Source organism: Leuresthes tenuis, unplaced genomic scaffold, assembly GCF_036924035.1.
Source record: "Leuresthes tenuis unplaced genomic scaffold, fLeuTen1.0.hap1 SCAF_1, whole genome shotgun sequence".
Classification (NCBI taxonomy): domain Eukaryota; kingdom Metazoa; phylum Chordata; class Actinopteri; order Atheriniformes; family Atherinopsidae; genus Leuresthes; species Leuresthes tenuis.
In genome coordinates, this window is record NW_027325355.1 from 33,495,482 (window position 1) to 33,513,036 (window position 17,555).

Sequence of the window (17,555 nt, forward strand, 5' to 3'; positions counted from 1 at the left end):
CCACCACAGTGTTTGTTGTTGTGTTTCTGAGTGTCTGATATCTCACTCCTGTGGGTGTCCACCACAGCGTTTGTTGTTGTGTTTCTGAGTGTCTGATATCTCACTCCTGTGGGTGTCCACCACAGCGTTTGTTGTTGTGTTTCTGAGTGTCTGATATCTCACTTCTGTGGGTGTCCACCACAGCATTTGTTGTTGTGTTTCTGAGTGTCTGATATCTCACTTCTGTGGGTGTCCACCACAGCATTTGTTGTTGTGTTTCTGAGTGTCTGATATCTCACTCCTGTGGGTGTCCACCACAGTGTTTGTTGTGTTTCTGAGTGTCTGATATCTCACTCCTGTGGGTGTCCACCTCAGTGTTTGTTGTGTTTCTGAGTGTCTGATATCTCACTCCTGTGGGTATCCACCACAGTGTTTGTTGTGTTTCTGAGTGTCTGATATCTCACTCCTGTGGGTGTCCACCACAGTGTTTGTTGTTGTGTTTCTGAGTGTCTGATATCTCACTCCTGTGGGTGTCCACCACAGCGTTTGTTGTGTTTCTGAGTGTCTGATATCTCACTCCTGTGGGTGTCCACCACAGTGTTTGTTGTTGTGTTTCTGACTCATATTTTTTTATACATGTTTTCAAAAGACTGTTTCAGATTTGCTTTGCTGGTGAATAAAAACTTCAGAATTAAGCAGAAAAGGCAGATTTTACCGGGGGTTTGTGGATAAATATGTATATAAATATATATTTAGGAAGCTGAAACATGTTTGGAGACATCTGAAGGCTGAAGTTTGGTCTAATGTGGTTGATTCACTGATTTGATATTTTCAGGTTCAGGTTTAGTAAATCTGACCCTGACATTTTATTTAGAGTAGTGAAAGATGAACCTTCGTAGACATGGACCAAACACAGTCCTGGTTGGTATTTGTGAATATTTTGCCTCCAAATCTTCAGATGAAACACTTTCTTTCCTTTAAACTTCTCCGAAAATGTAAAACCACAAAAGGTTTAGTCCATGACTAGAAAGAGTCCACTTTTTCTGCGATCCAGTTCACAAACAGCTGACAGACAAACAGATGAATCAAGCACCGAATTCCTCACCTGAGAGGTTTGAACGCTGAAAACAGAAGGTAAACATGCGGAAGTGGAGGCGAGGTGAGCAGATGGAGGCACAGAGGGTGCTGTGGGGTTTCACAGCTAAACTAACTCCACTGTGAGCCTGAACACAACATCGTGGGGTTTCTGTTAGGCTGTGAAACCCCGTCAGGGGAGGGAAGACGAGGGGAAAGGGGGCGGGGTTACCTGGGGGAGTAGGCTCGCCGCAGGGCCTTGAGGGAGGAGTGGGCAGCGGGAGGAGGAGCAGGAAGAGGGGAGGGGAAGGGTGCAGGAGGGAACTTGGAGAGCCCGTCTGCGCTCCAGCCCCACAGCCGACTGCAGCCGGCCGGGAGAGCAAGAGGAGGGGAGGAAGGAGAAGAGGAGCCCAGAGAGAAATGTGAGAAAAGTCAGGAGAGCTGCTGTCAGTCTGTGAGAGCAGCTGGAGGTCGTCTGACGCCCTGAAATACACCAACTGTGACTCTGAGAGGATCAGCTGCAAGCAGAGTGTTCAAACACCGACTGATCCACTCCAACAGGCCTCCTGGGGACGTACCTGGGGGAGAGGCCGCCGTGGGAGCAGTTGGTGGGTGAGGTCAGCGGGCTGCTGCGGCCGCCGGGCTGGCGTGGAGGCGTCCGACCGGCCGGGTTACTGGGAGACGCCTGCAGAAAACCAACAGATTTCCCTCAATTCATGCACATTCGGACAGAAAATAGCCTCAGATATCCATCTAAAAACGTCTTGTTTTGTCAAAGAAAAGTAAAAAAACCCTAAAGCAGAAACATCTCATGGGAGCATCGCTGCAACCACAAAAATCTGATGAATCTGATGAAGTCTTTTACTTGTTTTCAGGAATTAGACGGGTCCAAAAAGTGGAAGCAAGCTGCACCCAACAGCCATAACATTATGACCACCTGCAGGATATTGAGTCGGTCTTTAATCTATGTAAACTGGGAGGTGGAGTTTGGAGCATTTGGAGTTACCATGCTGATGCCACTGCTAACTCACAGCTAACTGCTAACTTACAGCTACCTGCTAACTCATAGCTAACTGCTAACTTACAGCTACCTGTTAATTTATAGCTAACTGCTAACTTACAGCTAACTGCTAACTTACAGCTACCTGCTAACTTACAGCTAACTGCTAACTCACAGCTAACTGCTAACTTACAGCTACCTGCTAACTTACAGCTAACTGCCAACTTACAGATAACTGCTAACTTATAGCTAACTGCTAACTCACAGCTAGCTGCTAACTTACAGCTAACTGCCAACTTACAGCTACCTGCTAACTTACAGCTACCTGCTAACTTACAGATAACTGCTAACTTACAGCTACCTCCTAACTTACAGCTACCTGCTAACTCACAGCTAACTGCTAACTTACAGCTAACTGCTAACTTACAGCTACCTGCTAACTCACAGCTACCTGCTGACCGCACTGTGAACATGTGAAATGAGCGTTTGGTTACCATGGTGATGCCGCTGCTGGCGCTGGCGTTCCTCAGGTGGTTGTGCAGCAGCTTGGTGGTCCCGTCCTGGAAGGTCTTGGGCAGAGCGCCCAGCAGCATGGTGAACTCTGGAGTGTTGAGCTCAAAGAGGGCGATCAGCACCACCTGGGCCGCCTGCACACACACATCACTTTACTGGCATCGCTTTAGAAACCGTGGCTGGTGTTAGAAACACGGCAAACAGTCCTTTAAGATTAGGATCTACGGCGCAGACACGGTTCAGCCGGAGCTGATACTGCAGGGAGAAGATAAGAAAGTCTTTTTAGCGCCAATTGCTGCTCCTGAAACCTCGGACGAAGCTTCGAAAAACAAGCAGTTAGAGTTAATGTTAACAAGCACAATCTGTTGCTGAGATCATGCAGTTCCACTCTGAGTCTTCCTTTACTCAAACCTTCTGCAGAAACTCAGAGTTCAAACCGCACCAGAACAAGACCTGCAACAGGATCCAGGCAGTGGTTAGAGAGCAGTTAGTCGACGGTTTCCTCTGGTAGCTTTACAGCAGGTTATGTGAGCCGCTCATGCTGTTCGGTGGAGACTCTACCTGCTTGCACCTCTCCTCCAGGTTGCCCTCCCCAGGCAGAGAGGCCACGGTGCTGGCTCGGCCTGACAGATCCTCCCCTGCCCAGTTATGGAGGGTCTGGGGTTTGTTGTGGGCAGAGGAACGGCGTGGAAAACAAAACCAAGATATGACGACCAAGGTTTGAGCTGAACAGACAAAGAACAGGATGAAGGCTGCGAGACTCCACGCCGTCTTACCTTGCGGACGTCGGAGCTTTTAGGCTCAGTGGTCCAGGTGATGATGCGCGAGACGGCGAGCCGCGTCTCGCTGGAGTTGACGAAGTCGGCCGGGTCCATCTGGCGGGCCAAAGCCTCGATGTAGCGCAGGATGGCCACCTTCACCTTCAGGTTGGGCGTCTGCGTCTGATCCACGATGAAGCGCATCAGGATGTTGAACTGCTGCTCGTAGGGGAAGGACTCTCTGCGGGGAGACGACCCGACCCACTCCTGATCAACACCAGCCCAAACTGAACGAATGCAGCCCCGTTCATAACCAGTTAAAGAGGAGTCACCCCACGAATATCTGCTCAGACAACCTGCAGCTGTGTTTAAGGTGTGTTTCCAACACAACACCGGTCCTCTCCTCACTCTCGCTGTGCTAACGTTACATTATCGGCATGTTTCTGATAAAGATGGAGGTCTCCAGGTACAACTGTTTAATGAGGTTAATATATCCAAAATGTTTAAACGCAGTAATTAACGGTTCACATGCATTACTACGAGTTACGCTGTGCACATCTCCGGCTTGGTCCATTACTGCTGATGAGAAAGCATTGTTTGCTAGCATCTGCTGCTAACTTACAGCTACCCGCTAACTCACAGCTAACTGCTAACTTACAGATAACTGCTAACTCACAGCTACCCGCTAACTCACAGCTAACTGCTAACTTACAGATAACTGCTAACTCACAGCTAACTTACAGCTAACTGCCAACTTACAGCTAACTGTTAACTCACAGCTAACTTACAGCTAACTGCCAACTTACAGCTAACTTACAGCTAACTGCCAACTTACAGCTAACTTACAGCTAACTGCTAACTTACAGCTAACTTACAGGTAACAGCTAACTCACAGCTAACTGCTAACTTACAGATAACTGCTAACTCACAGCTAACTTACAGCTAACTGCCAACTTACAGCTAACTTACAGCTAACTGCCAACTTACAGCTAACTGCTAACTCACAGCTAACTTACAGCTAACTGCCAACTTACAGCTAAGTTTACAGGTAACAGCTAACTTACAGCTAACTGCTAACTCACAGCTAACTGCCAACTTACAGCTAACTTACAGCTAACTGCTAACTTACAGCTAACTGCTAACTTACAGCTACCTGCTAACTCACAGCTAACTGTTAACTCACAGCTAACTGCTACCTCACAGCTAACTGCTAACTTACAGCTAACTGCTAACTTACAGCTAACTACTAACTTACAGCTAGCGGCTAACTTACAGCTAACTGCTAACCTGTTTCCCTCTGGGATCAACAGAGTAACTATCTGTATCTATAGCTGGAGTGTTTCTGACTGGAGGAACAGCTTCATTCTGTCTGTGTTTCTGCATTAACTTAACTTACAGCTAACTGCTAACTTACAGCTAACTGCTAATTTACAGCTAACTGCTAACTCACAGCTAACTGCTACCTCACAGCTACCTCCTAACTTACAGCTAACTACTAACTCACAGCTAACTGCTAACTCACAGCTAACTGCTAACTCACAGCTAGCTGCTAACCTGTTTCCCTCTGGGATCAGTAACTATCTGTATCTACAGAGCTGGAGTGTTTCTGACTGCAGGAACAGCTTCATTCTGTCTGTGTTTCTGCGTTAAATCACAGCAGCTGTCCAGCTGTTGATGACAGGTGACGGACAGAAACTAACCCGTCACCAACGTCCTGATGGTTGAACATATAATAACTCCACGGTTCTGTCAGAGACGGAAACCTTCTGCTCAGAAACCTTCTTCCAGCTTAATCAGTACGTTGTGTCTACTTGTTAAAAAAGGGAATAATAGGCTCAGACTGTCGTTTTCTTTGTTTTTCTGCTCTGCAGCTGCTGACCTGGTGACATCCAGGGCTTTCTGGACTTTGGCCTGGACGGAGCCCAGCAGGTCGGCCCCCATCTTCTTCAGCAGCTGGGTGAGCAGCACGAACAGCCAGTCCTGCAGGTCGTCCCTGTGCAGGATGATGAAGTCCACCAGAGTCTCCAGGAACATGCTGAAGACCTGAGACAGAAAGAGCGATGAAGAGGTTGGGTTCGGAGGCTGGTTTCAGCAGCCGTGTGAGCAGCTGAGTAAACACTTACTCTCTGGTGTTTGTTAGAGTCCGCGGCAGCAAGAACATGCAACAGAAAACACACTCTGTTAGTTGCTCCTTCGGTTAGTGAGACACTTTTTACTGATGTCAGTTTAAGCTCCTGGACTTTGTTCTGGGGGCGGCGCTCAGGTGAGGCTCACCTTGCTGTGGGGGTCGGCAAACATCCTGGTGAAGATCTCGCAGAGTCGCTTCAGCTCCACTCGACTGTGAGAGGAAGAAGCAGCAGATTCAGACCCAAACCCGACAGAACCCCTGCGAGACTCCGCCCCCTCTGCAGGCCACCGTACCTGAGCGTCCTCTGGCTCTTCAGCAGGTTCTGCAGGCCCAGCAGACCCTCCTTCCTCTCGGACCAGTTGGCGCTGGCGCAGTGGTTCAGCACCTCGGCCACGTCCTCCGTCTGACGCAGGAAGTGCGGCGCCATGCCGCCGTTACGCGAGCTGTAGGACCGCTCCGAGCAGGCGCTGGAGGCGTCGCTGTTGGCGTCGTCATCGGAGTAAATGCCGGGCGACTCGAAGCGCCGCCTCACGGGCCGCCGCTGGGTTGCAGGAGACACGGCGTGGGTTCAGAGACCTAACAGTTTCTAACTCAAACAGTTTCTAACTTAAACCACTAACAGTTTCTAACTTAAACCACTACAGTTTCTAACTTAAACCACTACAGTTTCTAACTTAAACCACTACAGTTTCTAACTTAAACCACTACAGTTTCTAACTTAAACCACTAACAGTTTCTAACTTAAACCACTACAGTTTCTAACTTAAACCACTAACAGTTTCTAACTCAAACCACTACAGTTTCTAACTTAAACCACTAACAGTTTCTAACTTAAACCACTACAGTTTCTAACTTAAACCACTAACAGTTTCTAACTTAAACCACTACAGTTTCTAACTCAAACCACTAACAGTTTCTAACTTAAACCACTACAGTTTCTAACTTAAACCACTACAGTTTCTAACTTAAACCACTAACAGTTTCTAACTTAAACCACTACAGTTTCTAACTCAAACCACTACAGTTTCTAACTTAAACCACTACAGTTTCTAACTTAAACCACTAACAGTTTCTAACTCAAACCACTACAGTTTCTAACTTAAACCACTACAGTTTCTAACTTAAACCACTACAGTTTCTAACTTAAACCACTACAGTTTCTAACTTAAACCACTAACAGTTTCTAACTCAAACCACTACAGTTTCTAACTTAAACCACTACAGTTTCTAACTTAAACCACTACAGTTTCTAACTTAAACCACTAACAGTTTCTAACTTAAACCACTACAGTTTCTAACTTAAACCACTAACAGTTTCTAACTTAAACCACTACAGTTTCTAACTTAAACCACTAACAGTTTCTAACTTAAACCACTACAGTTTCTAACTTAAACCACTAACAGTTTCTAACTCAAACCACTACAGTTTCTAACTTAAACCACTAACAGTTTCTAACTTAAACCACTAACAGTTTCTAACTTAAACCACTACAGTTTCTAACTTAAACCACTAACAGTTTCTAACTCAAACCACTACAGTTTCTAACTTAAACCACTGCAGTTTCTAACTTAAACCACTACAGTTTCTAACTCAAACCACTACAGTTTCTAACTTAAACCACTGCAGTTTCTAACTTAAACCACTGCAGTTTCTAACTTAAACCACTACAGTTTCTAACTCAAACCACTAACAGTTTCTAACTTAAACCACTAACAGTTTCTAACTCAAACCACTACAGTTTCTAACTTAAACCACTACAGTTTCTAACTTAAACCACTAACAGTTTCTAACTTAAACCACTACAGTTTCTAACTTAAACCACTACAGTTTCTAACTCAAACCACTAACAGTTTCTAACTCAAACCACTACAGTTTCTAACTCAAACCACTACAGTTTCTAACTTAAACCACTAACAGTTTCTAACTTAAACCACTAACAGTTTCTAACTTAAACCACTACAGTTTCTAACTCAAACCACTACAGTTTCTAACTTAAACCACTAACAGTTTCTAACTCAAACCACTACAGTTTCTAACTTAAACCACTACAGTTTCTAACTTAAACAACTACAGTTTCTAACTTAAACCACTACAGTTTCTAACTTAAACCACTGCAGTTTCTAACTTAAACAACTACAGTTTCTAACTTAAACCACTACAGTTTCTAACTTAAACCACTACAGTTTCTAACTTAAACCACTACAGTTTCTAACTTAAACCACTAACAGTTTCTAACTTAAACCACTAACAGTTTCTAACTTAAACCACTACAGTTTCTAACTTAAACCACTAACAGTTTCTAACTTAAACCACTAACAGTTCCTAACTTAAACCACTACAGTTTCTAACTTAAACCACTAACAGTTTCTAACTTAAACCACTACAGTTTCTAACTTAAACCACTAACAGTTTCTAACTTAAACCACTAACAGTTCCTAACTTAAACCACTACAGTTTCTAACTCAAACCACTAACAGTTTCTAACTTAAACCACTAACAGTTTCTAACTCAAACCACTACAGTTTCTAACTTAAACCACTACAGTTTCTAACTTAAACCACTAACAGTTTCTAACTCAAACCACTACAGTTTCTAACTTAAACCACTACAGTTTCTAACTTAAACAACTACAGTTTCTAACTTAAACCACTAACAGTTTCTAACTTAAACCACTACAGTTTCTAACTTAAACCACTAACAGTTTCTAACTTAAACCACTAACAGTTTCTAACTCAAACCACTAACAGTTTCTAACTTAAACCACTACCAGTTTCTAACTTAAACCACTACAGTTTCTAACTTAAACCACTAACAGTTTCTAACTTAAACCACTACAGTTTCTAACTTAAACCACTAACAGTTTCTAACTTAAACCACTAACAGTTCCTAACTTAAACCACTACAGTTTCTAACTCAAACCACTAACAGTTTCTAACTTAAACCACTACAGTTCCTAACTTAAACCACTACAGTTTCTAACTCAAACCACTAACAGTTTCTAACTTAAACCACTACAGTTTCTAACTCAAACCACTAACAGTTTCTAACTTAAACCACTACAGTTCCTAACTTAAACCACTACAGTTTCTAACTCAAACCACTAACAGTTTCTAACTTAAACCACTAACAGTTTCTAACTCAAACCACTAACAGTTTCTAACTTAAACCACTACAGTTTCTAACTTAAACCACTACAGTTTCTAACTTAAACAACTACAGTTTCTAACTTAAACCACTAACAGTTTCTAACTTAAACCACTACAGTTTCTAACTTAAACCACTAACAGTTTCTAACTTAAACCACTACAGTTTCTAACTCAAACCACTACAGTTTCTAACTCAAACCACTAACAGTTTCTAACTCAAACCACTACAGTTTCTAACTTAAACCACTAACAGTTTCTAACTTAAACCACTAACAGTTTCTAACTTAAACCACTACAGTTTCTAACTCAAACCACTACAGTTTCTAACTTAAACCACTAACAGTTTCTAACTTAAACCACTAACAGTTTCTAACTTAAACCACTAACAGTTTCTAACTTAAACCACTACAGTTTAAACTTTAAAGCTCATGCTTGACATGCAGCGACACGGCGGTTTGTACCTTACTCCTGGAGTCCCCTAAGAGCTGAAATTCAGTTCAGACAAAGAAGGAACATCAACATCACCTTCAGTCAGTGCTGGTCATCAGAAAATGCGTGCGTGTGAGTTCTTACCAGAGCGTCAGCGACCGCAGCCTCCACCTCGGTGCCCGTGTTCAGGATCCTCATGGCGTTGACGGAGGCCGAGATCCGGGCCTGATGGGACAGCCGGTCTGCAGCAGAGGAACAAAGTCACATCAGCAAACCGAACCCAGCTCCGAGGAGCGTCCCGGTCCATTCAGTTACAGAGGAGCAAAGTCATGTTTGAACCCAGCGAAAGCAAATCGAAAGCAGAAAAAGCGGCAAAGCAAATCGTCAAAGCTGCAAAAAGAACACAAAAGAGGTCGAGAAATCAGGCGTGTTCATTCAAAATGCAAAGAAATGTGAGAAAAGGAATGATCTGAACAGCAAAAAGAACAAATCTGAAGCCTTTTTCCTGTTTTTAACCCATAACAGCTCCGGACCAGGAGAATGTCGCCCCCTGCAGGTGAATGAGATGCACTGCTTCGAGTCGATCCAAGTGGGAAACTTCCATCAGAGCCAAAACGGCTCAAAGGAAAGTGTCCCCCTCTGACCACATAAACTTTAACCATGCAGGCGGACGGCACAGAAAGCTGGGGTTCTGTCCGGCTAACCTGAGCAGCACTCTGCAGAGGACAAGGCGCTGGTTGAACGGGAGTGACGGCGGGTCGCTGGAGGAGGACGTAAAAACCAGAGGGAACTCTTTTAATTCAGAACTTCTGTCTCCTTTAAGTCAACACGTTTATTGTGAGGAAAAAGCAAAGATTTAAACCTTTTTACGAGCCTACGGCACTGTTAGAGCATGCAGAGAAACGGGTGGAAACAGTGATTCGGGCTGGGGGGGGGGGGTTCAGGGGCCGTACTCACCCAGGGGAGAGAAACCCCTGGCGGGGCTGGTGTCACGGCTGCTCTCGCGACTGGTTTCGCGGCTGCAGCCCTGACTCATGCTCGGTCGAGGGATTCGACTCCGGGCTGCAGAGGCCAGAAGAGACAGAGAGACAGACAGAGAGACAGACAGACAGACAGACAGACAGACAGACAGCAGTGCAGGGGAGAGTTTAGCTCGTAGCACACTGAACCAGAGGCTGACACAGCTGAAGCTCTGCATAGATGTTAGTGAGGGGTTAGTGGGAGGAGCATGCAGGTGGTTAAACCAACGGGAGATATAAACACACACGTTAGATAAGTTTCTTTCACTTATCGAAACTTATCGTCCAGGTTTTTAGTCCTTAAAATGTACATAAACCAGAGATTGTTCTGGTTTTTCTAGAGAATCCTGATTATTCTCAGTTCAACGCCGCAGAAACCAGAACAGAAAACATCTGGAAACGTCTGGAAATAAAAAGGTGGAAGGACGGCGTCGCGCTATTCGCTGTCAAAACAAATAAAACAAACTTTACTTTTGATGCGTAACCGTGGAAGGAAAAGCTCAATAAGAAGTGGAGACGCCTGGGATAAAGAACACGAACAAAATGGAGGAAAAGGAGGAAGTTTAAAGCATTTCTTCCTTTAATCATCAGGGGAAATGTGAGATCTCTGGTGGATAAAACGGACGAGCTCGGAGCCCTGATGAGGACACAGCAGGAATATCAGGCAGAAACCTGGCTGCAGGAACAGCTCTAACAGCTCTCTGCTCAGCTTTAAGACTATCCGGGCAGACAGAGACTGCAGACAGAGCGCTAACAGTAAAGGAGGAGGATCACAGAGCTGGTTAACAACAGATGGTGGAATCCTGGACCTGGCTGCAGGACCAACTCTAACAGCTCTCTGCTCAGCTTTAAGACTATCCGGGCAGACAGAGACTGCAGACAGAGCGCTAACAGTAAAGGAGGAGGATCACAGAGCTGGTTAACAACAGATGGTGGAATCCTGGACCTGGCTGCAGGAACAGCTCTAACAGCTCTCTGCTCAGCTTTAAGACTATCCGGGCAGACAGAGACTGCAGACAGAGCGCTAACAGTAAAGGAGGAGGATCACAGAGCTGGTTAACAACAGATGGTGGAATCCTGGACCTGGCTGCAGGAACAACTCTAACAGCTCTCTGCTCAGCTTTAAGACTATCCGGGCAGACAGAGACTGCAGACAGAGCACTAACAGTAAAGGAGGAGGATCACAGAGCTGGTTAACAACAGATGGTGGAATCCTGGACCTGGCTGCAGGAACAACTCTAACAGCTCTCTGCTCAGCTTTAAGACTATCCGGGCAGACAGAGACTGCAGACAGAGCGCTAACAGTAAAGGAGGAGGATCACAGAGCTGGTTAACAACAGATGGTGGAATCCTGGACCTGGCTGCAGGAACAGCTCTAACAGCTCTCTGCTCAGCTTTAAGACTATCCGGGCAGACAAAGACTGCAGACAGAGCGCTAACAGTAAAGGAGGAGGATCACAGAGCTGGTTAACAACAGATGGTGGAATCCTGGACCTGGCTGCAGGAACAACTCTAACAGCTCTCTGCTCAGCTTTAAGACTATCCGGGCAGACAGAGACTGCAGACAGAGCGCTAACAGTAAAGGAGGAGGATCACAGAGCTGGTTAACAACAGATGGTGGAATCCTGGACCTGGCTGCAGGAACAGCTCTAACAGCTCTCTGCTCAGCTTTAAGACTATCTGGGCAGACAGAGACTGCAGACAGAGCACTAACAGTAAAGGAGGAGGATCACAGAGCTGGTTAACAACAGATGGTGGAATCCTGGACCTGGCTGCAGGAACAGCTCTAACAGCTCTCTGCTCAGCTTTAAGACTATCCGGGCAGACAAAGACTGCAGACAGAGCGCTAACAGTAAAGGAGGAGGATCACAGAGCTGGTTAACAACAGATGGTGGAATCCTGGACCTGGCTGCAGGAACAACTCTAACAGCTCTCTGCTCAGCTTTAAGACTATCCGGGCAGACAGAGACTGCAGACAGAGCGCTAACAGTAAAGGAGGAGGATCACAGAGCTGGTTAACAACAGATGGTGGAATCCTGGACCTGGCTGCAGGAACAGCTCTAACAGCTCTCTGCTCAGCTTTAAGACTATCCGGGCAGACAGAGACTGCAGACAGAGCGCTAACAGTAAGGGGATCGGGAGTGAAGTCTACTCAAAGATACTCTTAAGATAACCCTAACCAGGGGCATTTATTCATTTAAGGCGGCTTTTTTTTAAAGAATCAATGTTGAATTTATCTAATTGTACTCCATAAAATGTCTTCTGCTCTATACTTCAGGCCCATGTGTGAGAATTATTCAGTGAACAGCTGATCTGAAACTCTTGAATAAACAAGTTCTCTTTACCAATATGACCTCGGCTTCACTGGGTGTTTGAGAGTTGGAAAAAGATGTTTGAGCTCCTCTAATTCCACCATTTTACCTGCCTCTCCTTCCCTGAAACGGCCTTCCTTCCCTTCCTTTCTGCCCTATTGCTTTGCTCCTTACCCAAGCCTGATCTGGTGGGGCTGGTCTCCCGGCTGCAGCCCTGGCTGCGGTGACCTCGGGGTCGACCCTTCTCCGTCAGGGTGTTGGCGGCGGCGGCGGCGCCCATGCTCGGCTTGGGCATCCTACCGTAGGTGGAACCCAGGAGTCGCCCCGGGGAACCCGACCGGCTGCCGGCTGAAACACAGGAGGGAATATTTCAGTTCAAATGCAGATTCTGGGCATGAATTACGTCAAAAAGACTTTGGAGTTGGAGTCAAACGTGATCAGATTTGGTCTCAACCTGCCGTGAAAGGCGGTGGAAACCTCCTCCTCTGGACTGAGCAGGAAGCTCAGTTTGGTGGTGAAAGCTTTGTTAGCTTCTACTCACGCTGAGACTGCGAGACGACTTTTCCTCGGCTCCGACCGCGGCTGTCCGTCACCAAAGGAGCGTTTGCCGAACTCGTTTTCCTGGTTCGCACTCGACCTGTCGGAGACCAGAACAGAAGAGATGGAGATGAAGACGGCTGCTGGAAACGGTAAAGCCTCGGTTTAACTGAAGGTCTCAGACTGAGAGGGAACAGAAGAGATGGAGATGAAGACAGCTGCTGGAAACGGTAAAGCCTCGGTTTAACTGAAGGTCTCAGACTGAGAGGGAACAGAAGAGATGGAGATGAAGACAGCTGCTGGAAACAGTAAAGCCTCGGTTTAACTGAAGGTCTCAGACTGAGAGGGAACAGAAGAGATGGAGATGAAGACGGCTGCAGGAAACAGTAAAGCCTCGGTTTAACTGAAGGTCTCAGACTGAGGCAGAACAGATGGACGTGCAGCTGGACTTTGACTCCACAACAAATGGAGATATGAGGACGGACTCCAGGCCACGTGCAGCAGACTATCCGTCATGTTTAAACACATCCAACATGACGCTCATTCCCAGAAAGGTCAGGGAGCTTTTAAAGATAAATCTATGACTCAGTTGGTCAGTTTCAACTGATTAGAGTGGCAGACCGATCATTTTAACTTTTTCTGATATTCAAACAAATGCCTCTAACTTTCATGCTGTTTAACTCAGACAAACAGATTATACCTTAAAATGTAGGTACACTTGTCCTCTTTCAGCTGATGTAACTACTAAATAGCTCACATTTACAGAATTTCAGCTATGAGCCTTGAAGCGAGAGAAACCTTTAAATTTCTCTCACTAACTCCAATGGAAATTTGGTGGAACGCCAGAGACAGGTTCAACTGTGTTCAACCTGCTGCCGTTTAAATATTTTTCACTCCATTGAAATAAAAACTACATTGCTGCGTTCCTCCAAGCCTTCTGCTTCTTACGGTCTTCAAATTATTTTCCTCGCTCTTCCGGTTTTCTCACAGGAGGTCATAGTATCCAAAATGCAATTTCTGCAGGTTATACAGGGAGAGAGCTGCAGCTGTTGACAAACATTCCTGTCACTGATGACATCACTGATGACATCACTGATGACATCACTCTTCCACTCCCTGCTGTATATTACACTGAAGCCATTTTAACTATTACTCACTTGATTTCTGCTAAATTTTCACTAGATTCAGCTTTTTGAGCATGTTCAACTAATCCCATTCAACTTAAAAAGCATTCTCACAGCTGTTTCGCAGGAACAGCTTTTTTTCTAGTTTAACCTAATCGACTTACTGGAACACCGATCTTTCTTTGACTCCAGAACAACTTGTTCAACTGTTTAATCTCTTCACATAATGAAATGAAACAACTTGAATGCGTGTTAATGTTCAAACTGATCAACAGATTTAACTTTTTGTTTTGTTGCAGGAAACCTCAGAACCTCCCTGGAAATTAGGTTTGTGTTTCACTTTAACGCTACAACAGTCTCCAGAGTTGGCCCTCAGTCCGGTCTGGGATGGACTTAAAGACGTGTCTCTGCCTTTAAGTTGTCTGTGATCGATCGATACGTGTCTTACTGAAGGTCCAGATGATCCCACACTGCTTCAATAATGTTGAGGTCCGGGCTCTGGGGAGGATTCATCCCTCCATAAGACCTGTTGCCACTGATTTTCAGTCCACTTCTTGTGTCATTTGGCACAGCTCAGCCTTTTCTCCCTGTTTCCCTTCCTTAAGAACGGCTTCTTGACAGCCACCCTTCCATGGAGACCATTTCTGATGAGGCTTGGGCCAACAGTAGATGGATCAGCTGAAGGTCCAGATGCATCTCTCAGGTCCTGTCAGGTCACAGCTGGATTTTTTCCTCTTTCTTAAGGACATCACTTTCAGATCCTGTTCATCTGCTGGAGATAGTTTTTTAGGCCTGACACTTCTTCTTTTGTCCTCCACTTGTCCAGTTTCCTCAAATGTTTTAAGGACACACTGCACACCATGCTGAGATATGCCAAGTTTTCAGCTAATAGCTCTTTGGGAATCACCTTGTTGCTGCAGAAATCCTATTTTCTGTCTGTCAAACTGTGTTTTCTTTGCTGTTTTTCATAGATGCAGCTAAAGAAATGGGAACAAATGATGTGTCTTTGTGACAGGCTGCTGGTAACAAAGTGCCTAAAGATCCAGTTTAAAATGGCTTCTTTGCTAAGTTGTCTGTTCTGTGTCGACACAACACTGGTTCATCCCTTGAGTTAGGAGCCTTTTTTCTGCCTGAAGGGTTCAAAGGTCAGAGTTAAGTGGCTGAACAAAGAAAAAACACTGAAAATGCTCAGGAACAAGGACTGAAGATGAGCGAAAAAGCAGAAAATGACCAAAGAAAAACTGTGAAAGAGCTTCAGAAAGCTGCAGAACTATTGATCAGGATACTTTAAAGGTTACAGAAAGCTGCAGAACTATTGATCAGGACACTTTAAAGGTTTCAGAAAGCTGCAGAACTGTTGATCAGGACACTTTAAAGGTTACAGAAAGCTGCAGAACTATTGATCAGGACACTTTAAAGGTTACAGAAAGCTGCAGAACTGTTGATCAGGACACTTTAAAGGTTACAGAAAGCTGCAGAACTATTGATCAGGACACTTTAAAGGTTTCAGAAAGCTGCAGAACTATTGATCAGGACACTTTAAAGGTTTCAGAAAGCTGCAGAACTGTTGATCAGGACACTTTAAAGGTTTCAGAAAGCTGCAGAACTGTTGATCAGGACACTTTAAAGGTTTCAGAAAGCTGCAGAACTATTGATCAGGACACTTTAAAGGTTTCAGAAAGCTGCAGAACTATTGATCAGGACACTTTAAAGGTTTCAGAAAGCTGCAGAACTGTTGATCAGGACACTTTAAAGGTTTCAGAAAGCTGCAGAACTGTTGATCAGGACACTTTAAAGGTTTCAGAAAGCTGCAGAACTATTGATCAGGACACTTTAAAGGTTACAGAAAGCTGCAGAACTATTGATCAGGACACTTTAAAGGTTTCAGAAAGCTGCAGAACTGTTGATCAGGACACTTTAAAGGTTACAGAAAGCTGCAGAACTATTGATCAGGACACTTTAAAGGTTACAGAAAGCTGCAGAACTGTTGATCAGGACACTTTAAATGTTTCAGAAAGCTGCAGAACTATTGATCAGGACACTTTAAAGGTTTCAGAAAGCTGCAGAACTGTTGATCAGGACACTTTAAAGGTTTCAGAAAGCTGCAGAACTATTGATCAGGACACTTTAAAGGTTTCAGGAAGCTGCAGAACTATTGATCAGGACACTTTAAAGGTTTCAGAAAGCTGCAGAACTGTTGATCAGGACACTTTAAAGGTTACAGAAAGCTGCAGAACTATTGATCAGGACACTTTAAAGGTTTCAGAAAGCTGCAGAACTATTGATCAGGACACTTTAAATGTTTCAGAAAGCTGCAGAACTGTTGATCAGGACACTTTAAAGGTTACAGAAAGCTGCAGAACTATTGATCAGGACACTTTAAAGGTTACAGAAAGCTGCAGAACTATTGATCAGGACACTTTAAAGGTTTCAGAAAGCTGCAGAACTATTGATCAGGACACTTTAAAGGTTTCAGAAAGCTGCAGAACTATTGATCAGGACACTTTAAAGGTTTCAGAAAGCTGCAGAACTGTTGATCAGGACACTTTAAAGGTTTCAGAAAGCTGCAGAACTATTGATCAGGACACTTTAAAGGTTTCAGAAAGCTGCAGAACTGTTGATCAGGACACTTTAAAGGTTTCAGAAAGCTGCAGAACTATTGATCAGGACACTTTAAAGGTTTCAGAAAGCTGCAGAACTATTGATCAGGACACTTTAAAGGTTACAGAAAGCTGCAGAACTGTTGATCAGGACACTTTAAAGGTTTCAGAAAGCTGCAGAACTATTGATCAGGACACTTTAAAGGTTTCAGAAAGCTGCAGAACTGTTGATCAGGACACTTTAAAGGTTTCAGAAAGCTGCAGAACTATTGATCAGGACACTTTAAAGGTTTCAGAAAGCTGCAGAACTATTGATCAGGACACTTTAAAGGTTTCAGAAAGCTGCAGAACTATTGATCAGGACACTTTAAAGGTTTCAGGAAGGTCAGAAGGAAATGAGGCTGATCAGGAGTTTAATATGAAAACATTTACATCAAATAAAGTCAGAAAGTCCTGAAGGTAACATCACAACCAGAAACGAACCCTTTAGGAACAACCAGGGGTCCCGGCTGCCCCCCCCCCCCTCAGAACAAACTGCAGACTGATAGATTTACATGCACCAGATCAGCACAAACACACGGCTTACCGTCTGACCAGGAGCCGTCTGACGCCCAGGAGACACAACAGGGTTCAGGGTCAGGAGGCGGGGTTAGGTTTGGGTGGAGGGGAATCAAACTGATCCATAAACCTTATTACTGCCCACATCAAAAGAACGGGACCTAAACGACCTTCACCACAGAGTGAGAGCTGAGAGAGAGCCTCAAACCGTCTGAAAACATGAAATCAGGTTCACAGAAATAGTTTCTGTTCTTCTTCTCTTCTTTTCTTTCCAGCCTTCCTTTCCAGGCTTTTCCAGGACTTTCACAAACCGATGACACCTGCCGACTGATCCAGACTTTTGGATCAATCACGGTGGCTTATCTCCAGAACCAGGA

At 44.7% G+C, this 17,555-nt stretch overlaps 1 protein-coding gene across 1 annotated transcript in view; it reads right to left on the reverse strand.

The window, feature by feature from the left end:
* Positions 1-17,555, reverse strand: part of LOC140288341 (CLIP-associating protein 1-B-like) — a 58,153-nt gene that overhangs the window by 12,354 nt on the left and 28,244 nt on the right. Inside the window, exons 20-33 of the mRNA XM_072379177.1 lie at positions 12,901-12,996; positions 12,534-12,707; positions 9,986-10,090; positions 9,733-9,789; positions 9,173-9,270; positions 9,061-9,084; positions 5,746-5,993; positions 5,599-5,662; positions 5,204-5,367; positions 3,343-3,565; positions 3,128-3,223; positions 2,548-2,700; positions 1,632-1,738; positions 1,286-1,414 (exon numbers count right to left, since the gene is read on the reverse strand). Of these exons, the coding sequence (XP_072235278.1) occupies positions 1,286-1,414; positions 1,632-1,738; positions 2,548-2,700; positions 3,128-3,223; positions 3,343-3,565; positions 5,204-5,367; positions 5,599-5,662; positions 5,746-5,993; positions 9,061-9,084; positions 9,173-9,270; positions 9,733-9,789; positions 9,986-10,090; positions 12,534-12,707; positions 12,901-12,996 (1,738 nt within the window). The remainder of the gene's footprint in view (positions 1-1,285; positions 1,415-1,631; positions 1,739-2,547; positions 2,701-3,127; positions 3,224-3,342; positions 3,566-5,203; positions 5,368-5,598; positions 5,663-5,745; positions 5,994-9,060; positions 9,085-9,172; positions 9,271-9,732; positions 9,790-9,985; positions 10,091-12,533; positions 12,708-12,900; positions 12,997-17,555) is intronic.